This window comes from Mobula birostris, chromosome 24 (genome assembly GCF_030028105.1).
Source record: "Mobula birostris isolate sMobBir1 chromosome 24, sMobBir1.hap1, whole genome shotgun sequence".
NCBI lineage: Eukaryota > Metazoa > Chordata > Chondrichthyes > Myliobatiformes > Myliobatidae > Mobula > Mobula birostris.
The window spans coordinates 44,217,964-44,235,346 of NC_092393.1; the positions used below are offsets into that span (position 1 = coordinate 44,217,964).

General features: G+C 42.4%; 1 protein-coding gene across 5 annotated transcripts in view; it reads left to right on the forward strand.

Annotated features, from left to right (window-relative positions):
• The window catches only part of LOC140187284 (E3 ubiquitin-protein ligase rnf213-alpha-like), a 177,529-nt gene that overhangs the window by 24,945 nt on the left and 135,201 nt on the right, over window positions 1-17,383 (forward strand). For all 5 annotated transcript variants that reach the window (XM_072242436.1, XM_072242438.1, XM_072242440.1 and 2 more), the window contains 6 exons: window positions 1,246-1,418; window positions 2,974-3,059; window positions 7,123-7,278; window positions 10,577-10,740; window positions 12,650-12,924; window positions 16,520-16,788. In XM_072242436.1, the coding sequence (XP_072098537.1) occupies window positions 1,246-1,418; window positions 2,974-3,059; window positions 7,123-7,278; window positions 10,577-10,740; window positions 12,650-12,924; window positions 16,520-16,788 (1,123 nt within the window). The remainder of the gene's footprint in view (window positions 1-1,245; window positions 1,419-2,973; window positions 3,060-7,122; window positions 7,279-10,576; window positions 10,741-12,649; window positions 12,925-16,519; window positions 16,789-17,383) is intronic.

Genomic DNA, 17,383 nt, shown 5'->3' on the forward strand with positions numbered 1-17,383 from the left:
TTGAGACCATATTTGGACTATTGAGTTCAATTCTGGTCATCTGCCTGCAGGAAAGATATCAATAAGTTCGAAAGAGTTCCGAGAAGATTTTCAAGGATGTTGCCAGGAGGTCCTGACTTACAGAGAAAGATTGGCCCTATGCCCTGGAGCATAGGAGAATGAGGGGAGATTTGATAGGGGTTTACAAAATTGAGGGGTACACTGTAGATAGGGTAAGTGTAAGCAGGCCTTTTCCACTGAGGTTGGATGAGATTTGAGCTAGAGGTCATAGGTTGAAGGTGAACGATGAAATATTGAAGGGAAATCTGAGGGGGAGCTTCTTCACTCGGAGGGTGGTGTAAATGTGAATCAAGCTGCCAGTGGAAGTGTTGGGTTTGGGTTTGAGTTCAGCAATTAAGCCAAGTTTGGATATGTACATAGATGGGAGGGCTATAGCCTAAATGCGGGTTGATGGGCTTAGGCAGAAACACAGTTTCCAGATGGGCCTGCAGTGCTCTATGACTAATAAATTGGTGTTATCATGTTCCAAAACTATGACAGAAGAATGAAACCTATGTCAGGTTGAATGGCAATATAAAGTACTCAGTCTAAATTCTCAGTGTGATGAACTTGAACAGGGGATGAACACAAATTAAAAAAGGGCAAAATTCTTTCAAAGTTCAACTGTTACAGGAAAACAAGGTGTGGGTATTAGATCTGTGATTCATGCAGCATAGAAATGGACCCCTTTGTCCATCTCATCTTAAAGGTGCCAGTCTACACTAATTCCATTTGACTGCACTTGGCCCATTTCCCCTAAACTTGTCCTAGTCATGTATCAGACCAAATTGTATCTGCCACTACCATTTCCTGTAGCAGCTTGTTCCTTATCCCCACCACTCTCTATGTTTGCGGGTAGAGTAAAACTTGCTCATGTTCCCTTCAAATCGTTTGGCACTAGTGTTTTATCTGAAGGAGTATTTAGTTTTAAATTAGTCTTCAAGTATTCTGTCCTATGCTTACAGTATGGCCAGCCGGTGGTGTAGTGGCATCCTCACCAGTCTTTGAGGCGAGGAGTCCTGGGTTTGAATCCGGCCAGCTCAGCTCCCTGCACGCTTTCTATCTGTGCTGGGTTGAGCGTCGAGCTGGCCTCATAAAGAAAAAACAGGCAAACGTAAAAGAAACGGCAAGGTTGCTGCCCGATGCGCCACGAGGCGCAGGAAGGGATTACAACAATGCTTATAGTTTGATGTTTGCACGTTGCAGATAATAGCAAAACAGAAGAAGTTGCTGCTGAACCAGGCCACACCACAGAGGAAACACAGGCAGCACCCGGTCACAAGCAAAATGGAGCTGAGCTGCAAGATAACTCCAAGGAAGCGACTTCTTCTGCAGATAGTTGCACAGAAGGTGGCAAAGGCACCAAAAGTACATCAGAGGTGCGCCGAATTATCACATGTTTTTTAAAATCTTCCAAATCTCAAACTCTTCTTCCTCCTCATTCCAGTTCCCATCAGCACTCGGCTCCAAGCCTACCTCGCCTGTAATGTATTACAAGAAATAATGTGCTTCTAGACAGTATCAAGTGTGACAGTGGGCTCAGTCAGTGGCCTTAGGCAGCACCACAATAATTTCACAACCTTGAATTAACATGCACGTACGTTTTAATGCCCAAATTACAACCTTATCATTTGGTATCATATTTGACTGAACAGCATCTTGAATGCAATCCCGTAGTATAGAAAACAGTTTCCATACATCACACACACATTCACGCCCTATACACTTACTTGCTATAACCAGTATGCCAGTAACACATACACATACAGAGGAAAGCAGTTAAGTTTATTAAAGTTAATACACAAATGTTTATTTGTGTTATGCTTGTTGTTTGTCAAGCGTGCCATTGGTCTGCTTGTCTGTTAATATTTTTTGTAGTTTGGCAGCTCCAGGAATGTCTCGGTAAAACTGCTTCAGGGCTGATATTACTTGTGCCAGATATTACTCGGGCAATGAACTTCGGTCCCAAGATCACTGCTCAGCAACACCTTGCACTTAACAATGTACTGTCTCCTTGCATTTTCCCGACCAAGATACTGTGTTAAACTCAATCTGCCATTTCTCTGCCCATATCTTCAACTGGTCTATGTCATGTTATCCTTGACAGTCTTCTATACTATCCACAACTCCACCAATCTTGGTATCATCCACAAATTTACTAACCCACCCATCTACATTTTTATCCAGGTCATTTGTATACATTCCCAACAGCAGAGGTCTCAGACTGATCCCTGCAGAACTCCACTAATTACAGACATCTAGCTCAAAAAGAATCACTTCAACCAAAGAGCTCTAGGAAATCAGGAAAATGTATCAGTAACTTCCTCACCTTTTGTTAACACATTTTTGTGAGTTATCCATCTTCAGTTTCACTCATTGCCTTCTTTAACTGCCATATTAAATCAACCAGATTAACAAATCTGGGTTCCTTTGCAGCATCAGTGTTTTTTTCTCTCTCCATCTCTCATTGTGAAATATGCTCAAACTTTCTAAAGTAGTCAGATTTATCACCTGACTGAAATTTGCTATTGGAAAATTATTCAAAGCCGTCCCTTGATAAAACAAATGTATTCGACTTATCTCAGGATGAAATTTGTTATGATGAATTATGTAAAATAAACCTAAAGTGAAATAGCAAATTTTTTCCTCATGTATTGTACTGCATCTTTCCCTTTCTAGATATGGGACTGTCTAGCGGGAATAGATGATAAATGTGTGTTGTATCCATAATTTTCCCAGATAAACTGTACTGTGTCAATTAATTCAATTTGAAATCAAAGGTTCTTAAAGTAATTGTATTTCATCTCTTAATATATTAAACTATTATAGCTGCATAGCTGTGAAGTACAAATAATGTAATATTTCTATTCATTAGTTTATGTATTTCTGAATGAAAACGTGAAACAGAAATGATTTTGGGAATTATTTTCATAGGGTGAAAGAAAATCAAATGAGAAAAATGCGAACGTTCCAGAAACAAGTTCAACAAGCCAAGACCTGCCACAGTCGAACAAACAGAAGTGAGTCTGGTGTTTTCCTGAAGTGTCTTTTGTAAACTAGAATAAATAGCATTACCATTCTGTTAATCTTCAGTGAGGGATGCTGTACTGCAGGATATAAAATGCATTTATCTGGAAAGAATGTCATGCTGTGACTGTAGCAAAAGCAGAAGTGCTTATTTTGTGTTTAAAGATCAGAACAGATAATTAATTTGTTGTCTCCCACTGGTCTCTCCTGCCCAAGAATATTAAGTGAATGGGACTCAAACATTTTCAGAAACTTCCTTTATTCCTCCATGTGTATTTGAATAATGGTCATTCATTTGGTCCAGCCCATGTACTTCATACTTTATAGTCGCCAAACAATTGATACTAGAACGTACAATCATCATAGTGATATTTGACTCTGCGCTTCCCACTCCCTGGATTACAAATCGATAGTAAATATTAAAAATTTAAATTATAAATCATAAATAGAAAATAGAAAAATGGGAAGTAAGGTAGTGCAAAAAAACCAAGAGGCAGGTCCGGATATTTGGAGGGTACGGCCCAGATCCGGGTCAGGATCCACTCAGCAGTCTTATCACAGTTGGAAAGAAGCTGTTCCCAAATCTGGCCGTACGAGCCTTCAAGCTCCTGGAGGGAAGAGGGACGAAAAGTGTGTTGGCTGGGTGGGTCATGTCCTTGATTATCCTGGCAGCACTGCTCCGACAGCGTGCAGTGTAAAGTGAGTCCAAGGACAGAAGATTGGTTTGTGTGATGTGCTTCGTTGTGTTCACAATCTTCTGCAGCTTCTTCTATTCTTGGACAGGACAACTTCCATATCAGGTTGTGCTGCATCCTAGAAGAATGTGATCCCTTTCCTGAGCTCTCCCACCCTACTCTGCTCACTAGCTCCTGTTCCCCTGTTCATTCTGACTTGTTTTACCCTTGCCTCTCAATGCCAATCACAATATCTCATCTTCTCTCATCCCACTTCTTGGTTCTCTCTTGACCAATATCCCTCCTTGCACCTGCGGTCATGATTCCTGCACTATTGCCCACTGTTGCCTCAAGTTTGTTCACGTTGACCAATCTCATCTCTTGCCATTCATCTCAGACATTTGCTGTATTGCTCTTCACCTTTCTACTGGTCAGAGTCATACCGCATTGAAACGGGCCGTTTGGCCTGACTCGTCCACGCCGACAGTGAGCTGATCCCACCTGTCTGCATTTGGTCTAAACCTTTCTTATCCATGTGCCTACCTTGATGGCTTTTAAATGTTGCTGAACTGCCCACGTGAACCACTATTTCTGGCAGCTCATTCCAAGTATGCATCACCCTGTTCATGTAGAAGCTGCCTGTGACGGCCCTTTGAAATTTCTCACCTCCGATCTTGAACCCACGCCCTCTTGTATTTAGCACCCTCTCCATGGAGAAAGGATGACATGCTTTCACCCTGTCCATGCCCCTCGTGATCTTAAATACCCCTCCGAGGTCACCACCTCTGTCATTCCAGGGAACAAAGTCCAGGCTACACAACCTCTCTTGTAACTCTGGACCCAAAGTCCAGCAGCATCCAGATAGACCTCTTCTGCAATTTTTGACTTGCAGTGGGCCCACTGCTCCCCACTGCTTTCCTTGCAAATAGTACTCAAATTCTTCTTCAATAGAGTCAGAAATTTGAAGTAAGTTAGGCAACTACTCACTTCAAATTTCAGGAGTAACGCAATATGAATTAGCTCTGTAGCGAATTGAGTTTGTTTTGGAGCTTGTGCTTTTATCAAAAATGATGTTTCAGATGGGACATTTATCTGAAGTTCTGCCTGTGTAAAAGTGAGGAATCCCATCGTCGTATTCAGGAAGAGCATGGAAGTTATACCTTGGGACCAGGCAATACTTTCTTCCAACCAAAATTATAAAATTGGATTACATGGTCATACTGGATTGCCACTTGTGGGAGCTCAGTGTTTCATGATTAACTGCCATATTTCCTACATTTGGAACAGTGGCTACGCTTCTAAATACATTTATTTCCTTTTGAAGCACTCTGAGATGCTCAAAACGGTATATGAAAGGAGTCAAAGAAATACGAATACTTTTATTCCCTTTTTCACAACTTAACATTTTATTTTACTCAACTTTTCTAACTTGAAAATGAAGTAAGGAGACAAAACAAGTACTTCCTTGGTCTTTGTTTTGCACAAATAACAGAAAGAGGAGCTGCTGTCAATCAAACATTTTGTTTTGGCGATCATTGACTTGAATGCAAAAACAAAGGATTCAAGAGGTGCTCTTATAAATAATTGGAACATTATTCCTGAAATTAGGAATTCGCTAAACAATATGTAATATTGAGTAAGTTAATTTAAAGATTAGTTCTTAAAATTTCACAGAATTCCTTTTCTGGTTGAGTTTGGTTTCAGTTAAGAGTGACAAACCTAAACGGGAGAACTTCTTGCTCATTTATAACTGCCCTGTAATCTTCATATGGTGGTCAGCAGTTCATCAGAATTTTTGATAATGACGTTGTACCAATGCGTTTTTACATCGTGCCAGGTTCAAGATTGTTTAATGTCATTTCCAGCACGTTATGTGTAAAGGAGAGCACAATAGTTATTACTCTGGATTCAATGTGGCACAGAAAAGCACAATAAGATAAAGAGAAGAATAATAAAAAACAGAATAAATAAAACTTCATAAGATAGCTTATATACATTGAGTGTTTGTATGTCCATAAAGTTCGGCACGGACTAGAAGGGCCGAGATAGCCTGTTTCCGTGCTGTAATTGTTATATGGTTGTATGGTTATAAAGTGAGGCTAAGCAAAAGAGTGTCTGTGCATAAGGTAACTCTGACAGCAAATGATAAAGAGGGGGTTGTAGTGGGCTAGGTTAGTAGGTGGGGGTGTTGATCAGCCTTACTGCTTGGGGAAATTAACTGTTTTTGAGTCCGGTGGTCCTGACGTGGGTGTTATGTAGCCTCCTCCCTGATGGAAGTGGGATAAACAGTCCATGCGCAGGATGGGTGGGATCCTCCATGATAATGCTGGACTTTTAGCAGCACTTTTCTATAGATGTATGTCCTTAAAGGCTAGTAGGCTGGTGCTGGTGGTGCATTGGGCGGTTGTGACTACCTGTTGTAGAGCCTTCCTGTCTGCCACAGTGCAGTTTCTGTACCATACAGTGATGCACCATGTTAAGATGCTCTCTACTGCTCATCAGTAGAAGGATGGGTGTATTCATGTGCATAGTCCAGCTCTTTTCAGCCTCCTTAGAAATGAGAGCTGTCAGTGATCTTTCTTGATAATGTAATCAAATTATTAAAAGGGCAGTACTGTGGTTTTCTCCAAGATGACCACAACCTTGTTGTGGATTGGAGGCTCAATGACCCGGAGAGGTATGTTGGCTGAAGTCAGAGCTTTATGCTTTAGCTCTTCGTTGGGTCACCCATGCCAAACAGGTCAAATGTTAGAGGCCAGACTATGAGTAGTCCATTGGTCCTCCAGGTTTGGAGGTTCAGCTCGGGGATAACAGCCCTGACTGGTAAAACAAAATTGTTACAGAAACAGCAATAAAGGATCCTTCTACACCTGAGTGCCACGGTATTCCTGAGTCTCCACCTGGGACTTGCATGGCTGACAATAGTAAGAATTTAGAGGAAGATGAGGAATCTTCCCTCGTTCCCACACAATGAGGGAAGTGTGAACACCGCCGGAGATGGAGGACCTTCATTGGTGCTCTAAACGCCAGTAGCATAACGGGCCATAAGTGCTTAGCATAACGCTATTACAGAATCAGCAACCCGGGTTCTGTAAGGAGTTTGTATGTTCCCCAGTGAATATGTGGCTTTCTTCCAGGTGCTCTGGTTTCCTCCTGCATTCCAAAGACGAATAAGCTGATAAGTTAATTGGTCACATGGGTGTTGTTGGGCGGCACAGGCACATTGGGTTGGATGGGCCGGTTGCAGTGCTGTATCTCAAAGTAAAAATACAAGTAAATCTTGGTGAGGAAAGAGTTCTCAAATGTTTAAGATAAGAGTATAAAACAAACTGCTGACTTTATCTTAAGTTGTTAATGGCCTGGTTTTGTTTTTTCTTTGTAGCCAATCAACAGCTCGGCCTACTCCAGTTGCACCATACACATTCACTATTTATAGCTATATTATAATTCCAAACGAAGTTCATTTTAACCCAAGAAATGACAAAGTTTTGATAGAGTTTGAAGATGGACTTGAAAGACTTGAAGTTTTATCTAGCCGGTAAGTTGAAACATCAATGCCCTGAACACTACAGTCGGATTTGTACTAGTTTCCAGGTACTTGGCATGACTTTATGTTTGATGAACTGGATTATCTGAGAAATAGAAAGGCATCCTTTGTTATCTTAACTAATATTTTTGTTTACTAATTTGATTATTGTGGCACAACATTGTGGGCGGAAGGGCCTGTTTTGGTTCTGTCGTGTTCTTTGACTTGATTCACTGCCAGCAATATAGCCATGAATATAAAGGAGGATAGTAAAAGCTTCTTTAGGTATGTGAAAAGGAAAAAAATAGATAAGACCAAAATTGGGCCCTTGAAGACAGAAACTGGTGAATTTATTATGGGGAATGAGGAAATGGCAGACGAGTTGAACAGGTACTTTGGATCTGACTTCACAAGGGAAGACACAAACAATCTCCCAGATGTAATAGTGGCTAAAGGACCTAGGGTAATGAATGAATTGAAGGAAATTTATATCAGGCAGGAAATGGTGTTGGATAGACTGTGGTGTTGGATAAATGGTGTTGGATAGTCTGAAGGTTGATAAGTCCCCGGGACCTGATGGTCTACATCCCAGGGTACTTAAGGAGGTGGCTTTAGAAATCGTGGACGCATTGGTAATCATTTTCCAATGTTCTATAGATTCAGGATCCGTTCCTGTGGATTGGAGAGTGGCTAATGTTGTCCCTCTCTTCAAGAAGGGAGGAAGAGAGAAAACAGGGAATTATATACGGTTAGCCTGACGTCGGTGGTGGGAAAGATGCTGGAGTCAACTATAAAAGATGAAATTATGACACATCTGGATAGCAGTAACAGGATCGGTCCGAGTCAGCATGGATTTACAAAGGGGAAATCGTGCTTGACTAATCTTCTGGAATTTTTTGAGGATGTAACTATGAAAATGGACAAGGGAGAGCCAGTGGATGTAGTGTACCTGGACTTTCAGAAAGCCTTTGATAAAGTCCCACATAGGAGATTAGTGGGCAAAATTAGGGCACATGGTATTGGGGGCAGAGTACTGACATGGATTGAAAATTGGCTGGCTGACAGAAAACAAAGAGTAGCGATTAATGGGTCCCTTTCGGAATGGCAGGCGGTGACAAGTGGGGTACAGCAGGGTTCAGTGCTGGGACCGCAGCTGTTTACAATATATATTAATGATTTAGATGAGGGAATTAAAAGTAACATTAGCAAATTTGCAGATGACACAAAGCTGGGTGGCAGTGTGAGAGCTGGGCGGCAGTGTGAAATGTGAGGAGGATGTTATGAGAATGCAGGGTGACTTGGACAGGCTGGGTGAGTGGGCAGATGCATGGCAGATGCAGTTTAATGTGGATAAATGTGAGGTTATCCACTTTGGTGGTAAGAACAGGAAGGCAGATTATTATCTAAATGGAGTCAAGTTAGGAAAAGGAGAAGCACAACGAGATTTAGGTGTTCTTGTCCACCAGTCACTGAAAGCAAGCGTGCAAGTACAGCAGGCAGTGAAGAAAGCAAATGGCATGCTGGCTTTCATAACAAGGAGAATTGAGCATAAGAGCAAAGAGGTCCTTCTGCAGCTGTACAGGGCCCTGGTGAGACCACACCTGGAGTACTGTGTGTAGTTTTGGTCTCCAAATTTGAGGAAGGACATTCTTGCTATTGAGGGAGTGCAGTGTAGGTTCACAAAGTTAATTCCCAGGATGGTGGGACTGTCATATTTTGAAAGATTGGAGCGACTGGGCTTGTATACTCTGGAATTTAGAAGGCTGAGAGGGGATCTTATTGAAACATACAAGATTATTAAGGGATTGGACATGCTGCAGGCAGGAAGCATGTTCCTGCTGATGGGTGAGTCCAGAACCAGAGGCCACAGTTTAAGAATAAGGAGTAGACCATTTAGAACGGAGTTGAAGAAAAACTTTTTCACCCAGAGAGTGGTGGATGTATGGAATGTTCTGCCCCAGAAGGCTGTGGAGGCCAAGTCTCTGGATGCTTTCAAGAAAAAGATGGATAGAGCTCTTAAAGATAGCGGAATCAAAGGTTATGGGGATAAGGTAGGAACTGGATACTGATTGTGGATGATCAGCCATGATCACAGTAAATGGCCTACTCCTGCACCTATTGTCTATTGTCTATTGTCAATGACAAATCATATTTGTTAGTAAGTAAATTGCAGTAGACTTTGATCAAGAGATAAACACCTAGAAAAATATTCAATGCCTGAATATTTATTGAAGAAGCATCGTACATGGACATGGAGAGTAGGGTGGGGATATGGACCAACGATTATGGGCATGGGGTTTGCGTTTTAGTTGTGGGGTGGGGAAGACGGGAGAGGGTAGGAAGAGAAAATCTTTGGTAGGAATATGATCAAAGAAGGCAGGGCTTACTTAGAGGGTTGTTACTTCGAGACCTCAAACCCACTACGGTCCTTGGGTGAAGCTTAGTAGTGATGATTTCAGCATGGTAGGTTCTTCTTCAGTAAGGTAATTTCCTTTACTTCCAAGTTATGCTGCTAACCTTCTCAGTGATCACCTCCATCTTATTTCCCAGCAATGCATGCTGCCCCCTGACTGTAGTCTATTTCCTTCCCCTTCCGTTCTAATGCCCTCCATGACCCATCAAGGCTCTTCTTTGTGTTCCAATGAATCTTCTATCTGCTTTAGTCCCAATGTCTATCTTCTCACTGGTCTATCCACATGATGATCTTCTAACTGACATTTGTTCTCCTCCCTTAACTCCTCAGCACACCCTCTGATGGCCTTCCTCTTCCCACCTCGTCCTCTTCTTGGTTGCTCACTCTGTTCCCCAGCCCATTTTCTTTCCTCTGCTGGTATTTTCTTGAGAATCCTTATTGTCCTACAGCTAATTCTCTCTTTCCCGCAGCATCCCTACCCCAGGTTTGGCCCCACCTTCCTGAAGTTCTCTCCTCAATAATTGCCTCCCCACGATCTTCTTCCTACCTTTCTGATCTTCTCCCTTGGAACTTCCATATCCTAGTGGAAGTCACAAGGGAGTTTACCTCTCACCAATCTTCCCCTAATCCCACCTGCACCAATTCTTTGCCACCTTTATTCATTAAGACTCACAACTGCCTCTTTGCCCATCCCTACCTGCACCACTTCCACATTATCATCAGAGAAGGAATTTTGAGGATAAACATGCAAGACCCATTGCTGCAGACTTTATCCAAAATATTTTATCATTGTACACCTTCCCCACCTTGACACCTCAGCTGGAACATCTGATATTTCAAGTTCCCAGTGTTCGTCATTTTGTTTTCAATTCATTTAATTTCCTCTTTATCTCTTAGGAACCTAAAGAAAAATGGGTATTTTCTGCAGTGCTATTTATTTGTGCAAGTTTATTGGAAGACAATACCATTTAGATATCGGTATGTCATAAATAAAGTGAATAAAAGGTTTGAAGAAAGTGCTATACGGACTTTAAGGATACCACCTTCTCTACATGGAGATGGTAAGAAACAGCAACATTTGTGATTCTATTACAGAGTCTGAATTGTAATTTGAAAAGAAATGAGTGTGCTATCATTAGCAGGCAACCAGTCTTTCAGGAAGGTTCAGCTCACTAATAGAAGTGGCAGGATTTTAGTATTTTCTGTGAAGATGGGGCATCATGGATTATGGTGGCTTTGAGCTGTATAGAGTGAAAGTTTCCAGTGCTCCTACAGACCAGTTGCCACACGCTGTGACCTTTGTCACAGGAAGCAATTCAAAATGTTCCAAACCCCCCCTGGGAAAAATGCAACGTCCCCAGTAACTTCTGGAAATCCCCTTAAAGTACGTAGAAGCACTCAGGATGGCAACTGAGAAACTCAAACCCTGCGTTGAGACCACACTTGAACCCCATGAAATCAAAGGAGGCAAATTTCCATATTTCAAGCTACTGTAACAACAAATTCTCAAGCAACTCGCACAAAGTGCTAGAGGAGTAGGCATATATAATTCCCGATTATTTCATATCATGTGGTGTGAATTAGCAGAAGACTGGCTTCTGCAAAAGTGATGAATGATTTCTTCATACTTGTGTCACCACTTTCAGGGAGCATACCCCCAAGATTTCTCCGTTCTACAACACTCTCACAGACCTGCCATTTACTGTGCAAGTCCTACGCTGAATTAGCTTGCCAAAATACTACATTTCACACATGTTTGAACTAGCTTCTGTCTGTCATTTCTTGGCCCACTCTCCTAGTTAATCAATATCTTTTTGTAACCACATCTATCCTTCTTCACTATCTACTACACCACCAGTTTTGGTGCCATCTACATACTTATTAACCATGTCAACTACATTCTCATCCAAATTTTTAACATATTTAATATATTGACAAACCACAGTGGACCTGTAGCACAGCACAGGTCATAGCCACCAATCTGAAAACAACTCTCCACTACCACCCCTCTGATTCCTACCACCACACCAATTTTGTAATCAATTGGCTAACTCACTCTTGATCCCATGTGATCAAACATGTTGGACCAGCAGGACTTTATCAAAGGCCATCTACCTCCCTGATCTCTCTTGACTCTTGTCACCTCTTCAAAAAAACTCGTGATGCACTATTTCTCATGCACAAAGCCTTCATGACTATTCCTAATCAATCCTTGCATGTCACCTTCCTCTGGTGCCCCTTTCTCGCATGGTCTCCTCTCCTCTATCTCCTCTGTCCCACTGCTGCAGAATCCCCACCAGTAACCTCCCTCCCCCCTACTGGTGTTCAGCTCACCAACCGTAGTTTCCTGGCTTGTCCTTGTAGCCCTTCCTAAATAAAGGCACTTATGAGTTCATGTGCTGAGCTGTGTTGTCACTTATGAGTTCATGTGCTGAGCTGTGTTGTGTGAGAACGCAGTGCTCGTAAGCACACCTCCTATACCTCCTGTTAGCTAATTTGTTCTCCACTACATCTCACAACCTTATGTGGTATAGAACTTTGAGATGATTGTTCTGTAAGATCTTTAATTGGGGAATATAGTTGGACTGTTGCTCATGGGAAACTGTCAAGGGCAATTGATAACTAATCTCTCCATTCTGCAAGAGTTTCAACACTGTGCATTCTCTAACTTGAAGTCAGTAACATCTGGCTTTTATTTTGGCATTTACAGAGACACAGTGACACAGATACTTATGGATGATGTGCATAAATGATGGGCTAGTTTAATTTGGTACTGTGGGTCGAAGGGCCTGTTTTTCTACCATCCTTGAGGATTGAGGATTATTTTGTGAAAATTAAAATACATAGACATCTTTTACAGATCTGTAATAGATAAAATGATTGATATCATATAGCAGAAGCATGCTTTGAAGTTTTGCATTCTCAATCATTTTGTTTCTCAAGGTTATTCATTTACTTCTTTATTTCAAGAATGGCACCAGTACGATGGCATCATGAACCTTGAACAGACATCGTTCTTTCATACATTGAGACAGGCCTTCCCATCAAGACAATCTCCTGAAGAAAGAATTTTGTCGTCAATAAAGAATGGACAGAGAATAATGTTGCAAGAAATTTTTGAACCTCTGAGCTCCCTGGATAGGGAAAAGCTCGAAAAATTTAAGTTACAAATCAGCCATTTTAAATTGTGCTGCAGAGATTTTATATTTCCATCAGGTTTCTGGATAAGTTTTAATGAATTACAGGTAAATGTTCATACCACGCACCAACAATGGTCTAATAAACACAAGAGATTCTGATGATGCTGGAAATCCAAAGTAACATGCACAAAATGCTGGAGGAACTCAGCAGGTCAGGCAGCATCCATGGAAAGGAATAAAGAGACAACATTTCGGGCCAAGACCCTTTATCTGGATTGGAAAGGGTGGAAGAAGAAGCCAGAATGAGAAGGTGGGATAGCAGAAGGAGTACAAGCTAGAAGGAGAAAGGTGAAGCCAGGTGAGGAGGAATGTAGGTAGGTGAAGCCAGGTGAGGAGGAAGGTAGGTGGGTGGGGAAGGGGGATGAAGTGAGAAGTGGGAGGTGATAGGTGGGAAAAGTGAAGAGCTGAAGAAGAAGGAATTTGCAAGGAGAGGAGAGTGGCCCATGGGAGAAAGGGAAGGAGGGAGGGCATCAGAGGGGTGTGACAGACAGATGAGGAGAAGAGAAGGGGTTTGTCAAGCATCTTCACTGTGCAACAAGCAGCATTTCCCGGTGGCCAACCATTTTTAATTCCAATCCCCGTACCCATTCTGACATGTCGGTCCATGGTCTCCTCTACACCCATGATGAGACCATTCTCAAGTTGGAGGATCCACACCTTGTATTCCATCTTGAGTTTCCTGGATAGGGAAACGTGCGAGCAGATTAAGTTAGAAATGTGTCAATTTTTAATTGTGCTGCAGAAGACTTGAATTTGTTGTGGTTAAAATCTCCAACCTGAAGGCATGAATCTCAATTTCTCCAACTTCCAATAATTTCTCTCCCCCTCCCCCTTCGCTCATCCATTCCCTATTCTGGTTCTCTTCTTCGCCTCACCTGCCCATCACCCCCCTCTGGTGCCCCTTTCTCCCATGGTCCACTGTCCTCTATCTCACTGCTACAGTTGGAGGTTCCCACCTGTTTTGAAAGGGCATCAATGACACAGGTGCCCAAGAAAAGCTGGGTGAGCAGCTTCAGTGGCTGTCGTCTCCTGTAGTCACAATCAGTCAGCCTTATCTTAACTCTGAAATGCAGCACACACAAAATGCTGGAGGAACTCAACAAGTCAGATAGCATCTAGGGAAACAGTACAGTCGAAGTTACAGGCCGGCACCTCGACTGTACTCTTTTCCTAGATGCAACCTGGCCTCCCGAGTTCCTCCAGTATTTTGTGTGTGTTGCTCAGATTTCTAGCATCTGCAGATTTTCCCTTGTTTGTCTCTGAAATGTAACTTCTGTTATTTAGATCAATAGTGTTTTTAGGAATTTGAAGTCAGTATCAGTTGGTAGGAATACCTGTCACTTGCCATAATTGTAAGTAGCACATCCCATCATTTTGTTGATGGATTTGCTGATAACTTGGTAGGCCAGGACAGCAAATTCCTGGGGAAACTCTCCATGTTTTTGGGTGGTGTTACAGCTCAGCGCCTTCAATTGGATCAGAGAGTCAGCTAGTTCCAGGACTCAGGTATCTGATACTTTCCCTGCGATATTATTGGAACCCTGGCATCTGTCCCGCAGACTTAATCATGTGAAGTGAACTTAATTGGCAGAAGACTTGGCTGCTCTGATGGTGGACTGCCCTGGAGGGAGCCTGCAAAGACAGCTTTTAGTTAAGGGTGATTATGAATGTTATCTCCTTATCCTATGCACACATGCAGGGGCCCTAGATTTCGATTGAGAATGATTGTGTGATATTATTTCCTGCCAGTTATTTAATTGCCCAACAACGTTTGTGTGTTCAGACTTAGCAAGCTGGTAAAACTCCAACAACTCCCTTGACGATGAAGTGCTTGACCACCTCATCTTATTTTGGTGCCTCTCCTCCAGTCCCTCGTGGATAAGGCTGCATTCACCTCGATTCATACCTGTCTTTCCAGTCTTGGTTAGAGATAGAAACATAGAAGTATAGAAAACCTACAGCACAATACAGGCCCTTCGGCCCACAAAGTTGTGCCTGAGAAATTACCTAGGGTTACCCATAGCCCTCTACTATTCTAAGCTCCATATACCTGTCCAAAAGTCTCTTAAAAGACCCTATCGTATCTGCCTCCACCACCGTCGCCGGCAGCCCATTCCACGCACTCACCACTCTCTGCATAAAAAAACTTACCCCTGACATCTCCTCTGTACCTACTTCCAAGCACCTTAAGCTGTGCCCTCTTGTGCTAGCCATTTCAGCCCTGGGAAAAAGCCTCTGACTATCCACACAATCAATGCCTCTCATCACCTTATACACCTCTATCAGGTCACCTCTCATCCTCTGTTGTCCCAAGGAATGAAGGCCGAGTTCACTCAACCTATTCTCATAAAGCATGCTCCCCAATCCAGGCAACATCCTTGTAAATCTCCTCTGCACCTTTTCTATGGTTTCCGCATCCTCCCTACAGTGAGTTGGTCAGAACTAAGCACAGTGCTCCAAGTGTGGTGTGACCAGGGTCCTATATAGCTGCAACATTACCTCTCGGCTCCTAGACTCAATCCCACGACTGATGAAGGCCAATGCACCGTATGCCTTCTTAACCACAGAGCCAACCTGCGCAGCAGCTTTGAGTGTCCTATGGACTTGAACCCCAAGATCCCTCTGATCCTCCACATGGCTCTTCCCTTTCCCTAGATGCCCAATTGATCGAGACTGGGCTCCCCTCCTGTTACTCGTCTCCAATCTTCCCTTAATTACATCATTCAATCACACAAACTTTGCCTCCAGTTTTTGCTTCTTTATTTTTCTCTCTTAACTCCTCCATTTCTTTTGTTTTGCCAAGTCCTGTATGAGGTGAACATGAACTGAATCTTCATTTGCTCTTCAGACTTTTAGCAATCAAACTCGAATCCCCCTCCCACCGTTTTGAGTCTGAACCTGACTATCTGCATGAGACAACGCTGTCTTCCCTCCACCCCATCTTCACAAACCTCCCAGCAGGGCTAGTACCCCTGCCAGCTTCCTCAGGTTGCTTCTGGCATGCCACTGAGGCTGCCTCATTATCGGGGAGAGAGAACTTCTACTCAACTGGCCACTTTCACAGATTTACTTCCTTATTTAATGCAAAACTTTGATGTCTTAACCAAGAACTAGTTTAGAAATAACAGAAGAGCTAGAATTAATGAGCCTTCCACGTAGAATTTCTTGATGGACGCTCTTGTTGTCTTTTTTTTTTGTTTTGATATTGCAATCCAGAGCCGAGTAAAGCTGAAAATAAAGTCGGAGACTGGCAGCACACACAAAATGCTGGAGAAACTCAGCAGGCCAGGCAGCAGTCATGAAAAAAAAAGCACAGTCGACGTTTCAAATCTACTCCTCAGCTTCTTTATCCTCCAGTCCTGCTGAAGGGATTCGGCCCGAAACATCGACTGTGCTTTTTTGCATAGATGCTGCCTGGCCTTCTGAGCACCTCCAGAAGTGTGTTGCCCGGTTTTAGCATCTGCAGATTTCCCCTTCTTTCTGATCAGAGTCTGGCAGACTACTTTGAGGCCAAGTTCCTCGAAATGGATTCCATTGTGTTATTTACAAGCAACACCTTGTTTGATGTGAGTTCATTCTGAATGTTTAATATTTGTTTATTTTAATATCAGCAATTGTTTCTTTCTCTTTCAATCTGCAGGTCAATGAATTGTTAGATGAGGCATTAAAGAAACTTCTGCACCCTTACACACAGAAAGATCCTAAAAGGAGAAAACAGTTGAATGGAATAGTGAAAAACCCATTTGTGGCTGGATTGTTGACCTTTGTCATATGCAATCATTGCTCTATAAATTGCAGTGCAAATGACTTAATTACCATCTGCCAAATGTTACAGCTGCCTCAGAAAATTACTGATCCAGTTGACCAAGACATGAAGGAAACTGCAGCCATTTTCCCTCACCTTCAACAGTAGGTTCAGTACTTGTTCTAATTGTGTAGATTGCCTTGCATTTTTAATTTTTCCTCTCTTTTATTTTACCTGCCCATTTTCTATGGTTGTGTAGGGCCTTCCTCATCAGGATTTGAATCGGAATCAGGGTTAATATCACTGTGAAATTTGTTTTGTGGCAGCAGTGCAGTGCAACACATTTTTTAAAAATTATACAGTATTAAAAATCTAAATTAAGTAGTGTCAAAAGAGTGCAAAAATAGTGAGGTAACCTTGTGATTCGAGTGATTTGAGCCTTGTGTGTAAATCGGCTTCTTTCATCTATTAAGCTACAGAAGTGGCTACGTTCCAGAAAGCGGGTAAGAAATGGAAGCAGGAGTGAGATGCTTGTTCTCTCCTGCCTGCTCTGTTGTTCAGTGAGATCATGTCTGATCTACTTCAGTGTCATTCCCCCCCACTTCCAGTAACTCCCTTCAGGCCTAGCATCCTAGCGATCTCCACAGGTGCTTTGTATAGATTTGAAAATACTCGCTACCATTTTCTTTATGAATCTATGAAATCATAAAACACAGATGATGGAGATCTGAAATTAGAAGGGAAGCTGCTGGAAATACA